Source organism: Hippocampus bargibanti, linkage group LG05 (assembly GCF_051943395.1).
Source record: "Hippocampus bargibanti isolate YZ-2025 linkage group LG05, ASM5194339v1, whole genome shotgun sequence".
In the NCBI taxonomy this organism is placed as follows: Eukaryota; Metazoa; Chordata; class Actinopteri; order Syngnathiformes; family Syngnathidae; genus Hippocampus; species Hippocampus bargibanti.
Window position 1 is genome coordinate 5,182,660 of NC_142738.1, and position 12,076 is coordinate 5,194,735.

General features: G+C 39.6%; 1 protein-coding gene across 1 annotated transcript; it reads right to left on the reverse strand.

The window, feature by feature from the left end:
• Positions 1 to 547: 547 nt before the first annotated feature.
• wee1 (WEE1 G2 checkpoint kinase) lies at positions 548 to 11,991 on the reverse strand. Its single transcript, XM_088996539.1, has 10 exons — positions 11,102 to 11,991; positions 8,368 to 8,555; positions 5,864 to 5,930; positions 5,631 to 5,803; positions 5,209 to 5,477; positions 5,019 to 5,108; positions 3,041 to 3,126; positions 2,773 to 2,943; positions 1,009 to 1,154; positions 548 to 833 (listed from the first exon to the last, which is right to left on the reverse strand). The coding sequence occupies exons 1-10, from the start codon at positions 11,564 to 11,566 to the stop codon at positions 716 to 718; spliced, it is 1,773 nt and encodes a 590-aa protein (XP_088852665.1). The 5' UTR covers positions 11,567 to 11,991; the 3' UTR covers positions 548 to 715.
• Between the last annotated feature and the right edge of the window lie 85 nt (positions 11,992 to 12,076).

Here is a 12,076-nt window from a genome sequence, read left to right on the forward strand (position 1 = left end):
GGGGTCTGGGGGCTACAGGAAGACAGGTGCATAAATGTTATTACATTATGCTGTTATTATTAAATTATGATATTTCTTAATAGTTTATATGATAGCATTATTAATATGAAAAGCAAATTAGTGACCGCTGATCAGCACAGGGAAAGTGAAAGTTAGTGGATGCTCTCTGTGCACATATAAAAATATTTGATAGTGTATTTTTTTACATGACTAATTCTTTTTTCACCTAATTTTACATGATTTTTAGTAGTTAGTAAATTTAATTAAAAAAAAAAAAACTGAGGAGCCATTTAGGAGCCATAAGAGCCGGATCTTTTAAGTGAGCCGAGCCAAAAGAACCGGCTCTCTGAAAAGAGCCATAATTCCCATCACTAGTCCCCAGGTGTGAATGTGACTGGTTGTTTGCCTCAAAGGTTAGCAGGCTAGCTCAACTATTCCCTCCTTTTTGTCCCATTTCAAAATAAAAGCAAATTAAACTCGCATTCATGCTGCTGACATCCATCATTCATGTTCTCATCTCAAGTTAAAAAAATATCCACGATGAAAACTGTCGCATTTAATAAAAATTCATGACTTTTGAACAGGAGATAAAAAGTTTAAGATAGAACATTTTTTTTTATTAAATAACTGTACAAGTTCCAACATGGCAAAGTGTTGATTGAACGAATATTAACTTCTTTTTTTTCAACCTATGTACAACAAAACAAAAACAGTTTCAGAAGATGTTAAGGCTGACGGATCGGCTCATCATCTTCCCGATGAGCCTGGAGGTGCTACTGCTGTTTCCATTTTGCCCCTCGGAGCTTCTGGCAAGTTGAGCTTTCTGCAGCTCCCTAAACACACACACACACACACCTTTATTATTATGATCGTGCTCCAAATAACTAATTTGGTGGTCCATGTTTTATTTTTTGGTGTCATTTTACACCAAATTTACTGTCTAAGTTTTTTTGTTTAACCCCGTGAATAACCAACATGGCATCTGTAGCTTGTCAAGCAAACACTAACCTTTCCAACAGGGCATTCTTGCACTTCAGGGCGTTGTTCTCCACTCTTAGCTGATCGGCGCTACTCTTTGTGGTCGTTAGCAACACCGGGTGACGGATGAGATCCGTGGCGGAAGGGCGGCAGGTGGGGTCGGGGTTGATCATCAGCTGGAAGACAACATTGCGAGAAGGTAATGCTAAGGTGGAGGGGGTCTGGCAGCAAACACTAATGTTTCATTTTGACTAATTCAATGCCAGATGATGTGCAAAAATGTGTCCACTCCCCCCCCAAAAAAAATATATTTTTTTTAATGAATCCGATTTTATATGTAAAGTGTTTCCTCTCTTTGCTAATATGGAACATTTGTATCAATGTGTCAGTGAATTCTAGCAAATAATTAAAAAAAAAACACTTCCCTCATTCCTCTCGAAGATACAGTGACTCAACTTACAAACTTTTCGTCTTACAAACGTCACATTTCTGAAAATTAAACCTTATAATAAGCATTATTTTCATAATACACACCCACCACGGCTGGCGGAGTGATCTTTGGCGGAAGCACACGACCGAACAGCACCAGAGGTTAAGTTACCAACAGTCCTTATGGAAGGTGACTCTCCTTCCATAAGCCATCAACGACCATCAAAAGGTAAATAAAACTTTATTTTACAGCACAGTTTATTTCTTTAATTACAGTCATCATGTAATGCGCCTCTCTTTCCAAACAGCAATTCCCTTTGACCTCCAACGCCATTCCATCAAGCCATCAATGACCATCACAAATGTAAATAAAGTGACTTTATGATACAATGCAGTGTATTTCTTTCATTACAATACAATAGCACATTTATTATACATAGAATAAGGTATGTTGTGTGTAGTTTTAAGGCTTATTTAGTTGAAAAGTATATTTTATGGAAACGGATTATTCCTATTTTAATGGTTTCCTATGGGAATTTTTTTTTTTGAGATACACACTTTTCGCCTTACACACTCTGTCTGGGAACCAATTAAGTTCGTAAGTTGAGGTCTCACTGTACAGTAATTGGCGTTTTCGTGTTTATTATATTTGTTAAAGTCATTTTAAGTGCCTTGCACGCTGGCTCCGACAGGACAGTGAATTCATCTGTGGTGTATGTCATGCATATTAGCATATTCGACAATAAAGATGACTTTGAAAATACGGATTTCTCCAATTATAAACATTGATTGTCAAAATATGTCACACAAAGCTTAAAAATAAACGAGTTGTCAAAATAAAGTACATACATGGCCCAGCTGCACCATAAGTAAGAATAATGTGACACTCTTTGTCATGTTCACTCAAATAGCAGAAGATTGAGTTTTACGACTATATAAACGTTCAATTCAGCGTAAACTCTCTTCTTTCATCGGAAAAAAATAGTTAATTCCTAAGTTATATGGGTCTGGAGTAATCTGAGTTTGAAATGGGGGCGGCTGTACACAATACAATACAATATTGAGATATATAGCCCTTTAACAACCGCTGAAGCTGTAACGAAGCGCTAACATGGACAAAAAGCAAATGCTGCCCCCTCGTGGAAGGGAAAAACATTGCTAGAGGTCTGACCAGCACCCCCTAATGAGAAAAACCAAAACCCGAACAAATTCAGGAATGGCATTGAATGAGTTAACGGAGCCATTGATCAATGTTTTTAACTGCACCTGTTTCGAAGGTGCTTTATTTATGAATCGCCAAACACAAATGAAGCCCACACGGGCGCCGTGTTGCGCAATCTTCAGAACGGTGTCGCACACACACACCGTGAGGAGGCTGAGAAACTCCGGCGAGAGCGCTTGGGGGACAGCGGGCAGTTTCCCCCGTCGGATCTCATGCCAATCGTCGCCGTTCCTGGGCAGGGGCTCGGCACCCGCCGCGCTGACCACCGTCAGGGCCAGGGCGAAGATGTCAGCCTTGGCCAGGTTGCTGCAGTCCTTTGGAAGACCAGACCAAGTCAATCGGATTTTGCCGAAACAAAGATGACAAAAGGACCACATTTTTGTTGTTGTTGTTGTTGTTTTGATGACAAACCTCCTGAAGAACTTCATTGGCCAAATATCTGCTGTCACCTTCTTCCACTTGAACATTGTTGGCCTGTGTCACGTGACCAAGGTCACCTGCAAAGATTCAATGACAATATATATTGATTTATATAGCGCTTTAACAAGAGCTGAAGCTGGAACAAAGCGCTTAACAACTATCATGTACAGTTATACCTTGGCTTATGAACTTAATTGGTTCCCAGACAGAGTGTGGAAGGCGAAAAGTGTGTAGCCCAAAAATTAATAATACATTTGATTTCTAAGCGCCTTTCAAAACACTCAAGGACACTTTACGCGCCAGTAATAACAATAGTAATAATAGTAATAATAATAATAATAATAATAATAATAATAATAATAATAATAATACATTTGATTTCTAAGCGCCTTTCAAAACTCTCAAGGACAAGGAGTTTTTCAGGTGGGCTTAATAACAATAGTCAATAATAATAATAATAATAATAATAATAATAATAATAATAATAATAATAATAATACATTTGATTTCTTTCAAAACTCTCAAGTTTACAGTTGATCAGTTTTTCTGCAGGTGGGCAGTGGCAGTAATAACAATAGTAATAACAATAATAATAATAATAATAATAATACATTTGATTTCTAAGCGCCTTTCAAAACTCTCAAGGACACTTTACAGTCACACTGTCAGTTTTTCTGCAGGTGGGCAGTGGCAGCCACAAGCGCCAGTAATAACAATAGTAATAACAATAATAATAATAATAATACATTTGATTTCTAAGCGCCTTTCAAAACTCTCAAGGACTTTACAGTCACATGTTCAGTTTTTCTGCAGTGGGCAGTGGCAGCCACAAGCGCCAGTAATAACAATAGAATCAACAATAATAATAATAATAATAATAATACATTTGATTTTAAGCGCCTTTCAAAACTGCACTTTACAGTCACATGATCAGGGCAGTGGCAGCCACAAGCGCCAGTAATAACAACAGTAATAACAACAATAACAACAATAATAATAATAATAATAATAATAATAATACATTTAATTTCTAAGCGCCTTTCAAAACTCTCAAGGACACTTTACAGTCACACGGTCAGTTTTTCTGCAGGTGGGCAGTGGCAGCCACAAGCGCCAGTAATAACAATAGTAATAACAATAATAATAATAATAATACATTTGATTTCTAAGCGCCTTTCAAAACTCTCAAGGCCACTTTACAGTCACATGATCAGTTTTTCTGCAGGTGGGCAGTGGCAGCCACAAGCGCCAGTAATAACAATAGTAATAACAACAATAATAATAATAATAATAATAATACATTTGATTTCTAAGCGCCTTTCAAAACTCTCAAGGCCACTTTACAGTCACATGATCAGTTTTTCTGCAGGTGGGCAGTGACATCCACAAGCGCTAGTAATAACAATAGTAATAACAACAATAACAACAACAATAATAATAATAATAATAATAATAATAATAATACATTTGATTTCTAAGCGCCTTTCAAAACTCTCAAGGACACTTTACAGTCACATGATCAGTTTTTCTGCAGGTGGGCAGTGGCAGCCACAAGCGGCAGTAATAACAATAGTAATAATAATAATAATAATAATAATAATAATAATAATAATAATAATAATAATAATAATAATAATAATGATAATAATAATACATTTGATTTCTAAGCGCCTTTCAAAACTCTCAAGGACACTTTACAGTCACATGATGAGTTTTTCTGCAGGTGGGCAGTGGCAGCCACAAGCGCCAGTAATAACAATAGTAACAATAATAATAATAATAATAATAATAATAATAATAATAATAATACATTTGATTTCTAAGCGCCTTTCAAAACTCTCAAGGACACTTTACAGTCACACGATCAGTTTTTCTGCAGGTGGGCAGTGGCAGCCACAAGCGCCAGTAATAACAACAATAATAATAATAATAATAATAATAATAATAATAATAATAATAATAATCAAACCTATTTTGTAGACCACATTAGTGTTGAGGCCATCCTCGTCATCGCCCTCGTCACAGCTACCCACAGACTTGCGGGATATGAAGATGTTACCTTGAAAAAATAATACAAATAAAAAAAATCAAATACAATAACTGCGTAAATAAAGCAATTTCCTGTTTTACTTCACAATAAAAGCACGCAGCCAACTCACTGGGCTTGATGTCCATATGCACCAGCGACATGGAATGGATGTACTTGAGTCCGCGGGCCACCTGGAGGAGCAGGTCCTTGAGCTCCAGCTCTGACAGGTGGGCGTGGCGCTGGGCGTTGTCGGCCATGACGTCCAATAGCGTGCCGCCGTTGCAGTACTCGTTCTGGATCAGCATGTGACCCTCTTCCGCCCACGCAGAGTAGTAGCACACCACGTGCCGGTGCTGGCCGAGGACGGCGTGGGCGTACACCTCGCGTAGGGCGTTTTGCCTGGACAGACGATGGGCGGGTGGGGCATAGATAACGTCGGCAGCCCAGCACGTTTGTCTCGTCTATGCGGCATTGGTTGCGAGGCGACTCTGATGCTGGTTTACAACCATTTCGTAGTCTACGGAGGCATGTTGTTCGAAACTGAACACTCACTCGTCCACTGATCCCGCCATGGGCTTCTTGGAGTGCTTGATGGCGTAGAGACAGCCGTCCAATCGCTTCACGCATTTGTAGACGGCGCCAAATTGGCCACAGCCAATCTTCTCAAGCTCCAGGAACTCCGAGGCGTAACGTGACATCATGTTGCTCTGCATCATGGTGACCCTCTTTGGATGAGAAGCACGTGTTAAACCCAATCGAGGAAGATGATTGCCATAAGAAATTACCTTGGATGGCGGCAAGCTTTCCTTTTCGTCCTCGACATCGCTCGCCTCCATATCTTCACCACCCAATCTGTGTAGAGAAGACAATTGACTCTTCGTGTATCCAGTATTTACAGCAAAATAATGAATGTGTTATTTCATTCACTTCCAGACGATGTGCAAAAAATGTGTCCGCTCCAGTGCCAGGGTTTTTGTCATTGTTACTCAAATTGCAGGACCCACAGAATGTTTAGTTTTTGGACTACATAAACATTCAATTCAGCATTAAAAAAACGTACACTCTCTTCTTTCATCAGAAAATAAGCACTTAATTCCTAAGTTATATGGGTCTGGAGTGATCTGACTTTGAAATGGGGGCGGCTGTACAAATTACAACACAACACCTACATATTGATTTATATATAAAACAGTCTTAATTTGAAAAAAAAAAAACAATCTTAATTTGTTAACTCATTCACTGCCAGACGATGTGCAAAAATGTGCTCAATCCAGTGCCAGGGTTTTTGTCATTTTCACTCAAATTGCAGGTCTTGCAGAATATTGAGTTTTAATAATAACAATAACAATAAGAATAACAATAATAATAATAATAATAATAATAATAATAATAATAATAATAATAATAATAATAATAATAATACATCATTTCTAAGCGACTTTTAAAACTCCCAAGGTCACTTTACAGTCACAGGATACGTTTTTCTGCGGGTGAGCAGCAGCTGCCACATATGCGCCAGCGTTCACTCAACCCGGAAGTAACTCAAATAGATAGAAAGCTAGCTAGCTAACAGATAGCTAATAGATAGCCAGCTATACAGTTAGCTAACTAGCTAGATAGCCATATAGCGAATAAATAGCCAGCTACATAGCTAGCTAGCTAGTACTACATAAACATTCAATTCACCATAACAAACATTATACTCTGTTCTTTCATCGGAAAAGAAGAGTTAATTCCTAAGTTATATGGGTCTGGAGTTATCTGAGCTTGAAATGGGGGTGGCTAACATGAACCAGAGGTAAATGCTAACCCCTCGTGGAAGGCATATAACATTGCCAGAGGTCTGACCAGCGTTTTATCGGCACCACCGGCAAGAAAAAGCCAAACCTGAACAAATTCGGCAATGGCGCTCCACATCGCACTTTTCAATTCTTCGAATAAATTAGGGAATGGCAGCGAATGAGTTCGAAAAAAAAGTCACTTTGGCAGCATAGTGGCCGAGGCGGAACTTGGGGGTGTTCACAAGCACACGACAGAGTTTACGAGCAATCATGAGGTCTTGGTTCCCAGCCATAGTTTGGTAGTTGAGCAGCTTCCAGTGTCATCACCCGTTTTTTTTTAGGCGCAAATAAGTTACAGCAAACTGTTGCTATTTCGTTTTTTTTCATCTTTTCGTGCATCCAATAGACTGCATATTTTTAACTCATTCACTGCCAGACATGTGCAAAAATGTGTCCACTCCAATCAATGCCAGGGTTTTTGTCATTGTCACTTGAATTCCAGGACCCACAGAATATTGAGTTTTAGAACTACATAAACATTCAATGTCACTTAAAAAAAACGTATATTCTCTTCTTTCATCAGAAAAAAAGTTAATTCCTAAATTATATGGGCCTGGAGTTATATGAGCTTGAAATGAGGACGGTTGTCCAAAATACAATGCACTACATACAAATCTTTCTCTTAACCGTAATGGTGGGGTGAGGTTCAATTTGGATCGTTCGTACAATAGACTGCTTAGGCAACATTTTGGTTCATCCTGATGAGGTGATACCAGGCCAAATTGGGCAATCAGACCAGTCGTCAGTCAAGACAATAGAAGCCAATCAGTGGAGCCGCAGGAATTAGTCCTCTGCTCCCCCCAACCTGAGTGCAGGGACCAATCATAGCAGAGTCCGGCAGTGCCACGTCTGGACAGTAGGGGTATATATATATATATATATATATATATATATATACAGTAAAGTCTCGTTATATCGATATTCAAGGGAGTCCGAAAAAATATCGATATAACCGGGACTATCGATATATCCGATCCTGTTTGCATGTAATTTTCTCCCTGCGTGCATAGAAATAGTATCGATATAACCGGGACTATCGATATATCTGATATCGATATAACGAGACTTTACTGTATATATGTATATATATATATATATATATATATATATATATATATATATATACACCCCTATATAAACTACCAGTAAAAATTTAGTTTGCTGACGAAGTTTCTTGGATAAGAAGCAAAACGTCCGACACCTTCAAAGAAGTACAGATGACGGCTGAAGAAACCTTTTCATCGATGGACCACTCCCGTACGACTGAGAGCTTACACAGATGTATTATTATTCTTATTATTATTGTTATTATTATTATTATTAACTCAAGTTTATTCATAGAGTTGGAATGTTTAATTTAATACATGTCTTGAATAGAAAATTATTTTTTGTTGTACCAAACTGCAATTGGGAATTAAAAGCACCTCAAAGGCACGAAGGTGACTTACGCAATGCAGTGTGGCCTCTTCCTGTTGTTCCTTTGCTGCGTGGCCGATTGGATGAGCAGAGAGTCAGGCGTGAAGGGGTTGAAGTTGACCAGAGGCGTGTGACGTCCCCTGCCACTGTCGCTGTCTGGGTGAGACTTGGACACAGGCAAACCCTTCCCGCTGGAAGCCGTCACACGGGATAGAAGGCTCTGGATAGACAAAACTGATTTATTTAGTTCCCGTGTCCCAGCACAGAAACTTAAAGGACAACCAACGCCATTTTTTGTTTCCTAACTGACATCAGAAAAAAACATTTTATAGCATCTAAAATACCCGAAACACGCAGGCTGATGTTTTTAGTCAAATGCAAAACACCAATAAAAATTACAAAGTGTCCCAAAAATGCTACAAAATGACCTCGGAAATGGCGAGTTTCAGAAGGTCCCGCCCCCTTGTTCGTGACGTCACGCCAGGAAACTGCAGAATCAAAACAATGGCGCGTCTCCTTCTCGGTCAGGGGCGTTCCTGACGTGACGTCACGTCAGGCATCGCCATCAACTCGAAAACGACTTCCTAAATATTCAGCGCGGGTTTTAAAATGTAAAATATAGCTATATGCGGTGGAATCTTTGTAAAATGCGCTCAGTAGAAGTCATTTGAAGTCATTTTACAAAATTATGGACACAACTTGTCCGGAGGTGTCGGTTGTCCCCTAAAGTCAAATGTTTTCTTTGGGAACAAAAGTAGCCCTGACAATCGCATTAAAAGCCTGGGTGCACTTTGACATTCATTTCATTTGGAAGCAGAGGGTCGTATAAAAAGAAAATTAGGAAAAAATAACATTTTTAGTGACCTACATCTGAAATACTGCAAAAACACAGAATGAGCCATGAATGACTTTTAACTCATTCACTGCCAGACATGCATAAAAATGTGTCTACTCCAGTGCCAGGGTTTTTGTCATTGTCACTCGAATTCCGGGACCCAAAGAATATTGAGTTTTAGGACTACATAAACATTCAATGCAGCATAAGAAACCTGAGACTTCTTTCGTCAGAAAAAAAGAGTTAATTCCGGCTGCCCAAAATACAATGCAATACATATATTTTGTCGCGGCTTGGAATTGAAGTGTTAATGTGGGACAGGAGATGTGAGACAATCCCTTTTCGTCAATGGATGCCACAGCTGCGTGTTTGCGTTCAACATTTAGCTTGTAGTAGATGTGCACATTCCACCATGACGTCCCTGATCCACTGCTGAAAATGACGCTTTGATCCGCTACTCTTTCATCTAGAACTGCTTCATGTCACAAAGAGGGTACAGAAAGTGCTTTAGAATGAGTGACTTTTTTTTTTTACTTTGTTTGTTTTTACTTTTTTTTACTTTATGTTACTTCCAGGTTGAGTGAACGCTGACGCGTGTGGTTGCCGCTGCTCACCCGCAGAAAAAAATATCCTGTGACTGTAAAGTGTCCTTGAGAATTTTGAAAGGCAGTTATAAATGAAATGTATTATTACTATTGGTTTATATAGCGCTTTAACAACAGCTGACGCTGGAACAAAGCGCTAACATGGAAAAAGGTAAGTGCTGCCCCCTTGGGGAAGAAAAAAAAACATTGCCAGACGGCTAGCCAGCGCTTTATCATCACCCTAGCAAGAATAAACAAAACTCGAACAAATTCGGGAATGCCGCTCCGTCATATTTTCAATTCTCAAATAAATTTGGTAATGGCAGTGAATGAGTTAAAAAAATTATTTGACCGTCACATCTACATTTCAACTCATTCACTGCCAGACATGTTCAAAATTGTGGCCACTCCAGTGCCAGGGTTTTTGTCATTGTCACTTGAATTCCAGGACCCACAGACTATTGAGTTTTAGGACTACATAAACATTCAAAGCAGCGTAAGAAACCTTAAACTCTCTTTAAATTCGGGAATGGCAATGAATGAGTTAATGTTAACTTCATCAACAATGGGGCTTGGCAGTGTTTGTTTATGTTACCCTCAAATGTTCAGAAAACATGTCGATTATTTTGCCAATTAATCGACGATTCAAATTAAAAACAAACGTGCGTGCAATTCATATAAAAAATATCATTTGAAAGCGACAATCCAGAAAATGGGCAAAAACAAATGAATTATGATTCAATTAATGCTTTGGCCCTTAACATGTCATACATGGGCTGAAACATGTTAATCACGGTTTTTCAAAATAAAATCAAATATCTTACATTGACTCAAAACATGGATAAATCAGTCTGCTTTTGTGGAAGATGACAAAAAAATTGGTATAAGGTGTTGTAAATTTTAAATTATGAGCACCCAGATGCTTCCAAATTAAAAAATACATCTAAAAAAAAACACCTGTCTGAAACTCACGGAAGTAGTTATGCTGATTTTAAAATGTCGTATCGATTGGTGCACAAACTGTCTCGAATTCAACACAAATTAAATTCTGAGATAGGTTTAAATAAAAACAAAGCCTAGATTAATAGTTTTTAAGGTGAAATTTTGGGGAAAAAAGCACAGTCATTGTATGTGACGGTGAAGTTATTTCGTCGTTACAGCAGTGCTCCAATACAGGAGACTATTATGCAACACCAGCCTCGTTAGTGGGTCACTGGGTTCGCAACTGACATAGCAAAAATTGTTGCCATTGATAACTCGCCGTGAGTCCTCAAAAAAAAGTAACCAGAAACACACCCATGGTGAAATAAATCACACGCGAGCCACTGGCGTACGATTCCTATTTACCTTTGGCGTGTGCGGTGTGTCAAAAAGTCGCAGTTTTCTCAGGGTTTTGTGCGGGGGTGTGTCGGGGCAAGTCGGGTTCGGCGAGCCCGATCCAGCAGTGTTGGTCCGACAGTATGTTCTCTCTGGTGAATCGGCAATGAACCACGAAGCTTTCTTTGGAGTCGGCGTACAGGCGGCGAAGAGCTCCGAGCGCGGAGACATTAAATGCGAAGGGGAGCCGAAGCCTTCTTCTGACCACATGTCGTCCCCGGACGACTGCCTTAACATGGGGCTTCTTCCATCGCCGTTACTGACGGCGCCGGTTCGTATCGCCGTCGGCGAGTCCAATTCGGTGAATCCTGACTCGTTCACGTCCTCCAACGAGTCACCCTCGCTGTCGCTCGCCGTGAAAAGGAGTCTCTGGCAGACTGAACGAGATTTGGGCGAGGGGGAGTCCTGCCAATGGCGGCTGTAGCTCGACATCATAGCAGGGTAGTTTTTCCTCTCGGCAAAAAAACTTGTCGTTGAAAATCAAAAAAGAACTATTTCTATTTATTTTCCCCACAAAACAACCCCCCCCCTAAAAATAAACTACCTTGAATGAAGGTATTCCACGTATAAGTCCGTCTGCCCCGAAAATGATTTTTTTTAAACTCCAGCCCACCACGTTGCAAAAGTTGGCCGTCCGAATGCGACTGAAGAGGGTAAATAAAGTACCCGTAAGAGATGGGTATCACCTGCCGATCCAGAAACAAGGTTCTCTGTGAAACGGGTCAAAAATTACCTCGATAAAATCCCACACTTCAATAAAATCCCTCGATATAAATCCACCGACTGGTGTCACGCGCGAGTCAACAAACTTCCCGCGACCGTTAGTCACGTGGTGCAGTACAGCCAATCAGAGCTCGCGTGTGAAATCTTAAAATATAGGCTCTCGAGTTGAGTTTATGGGTCGTGACGTAAAAAGTAGCTTTTGGGGGAATTGTTGAAGTCAAC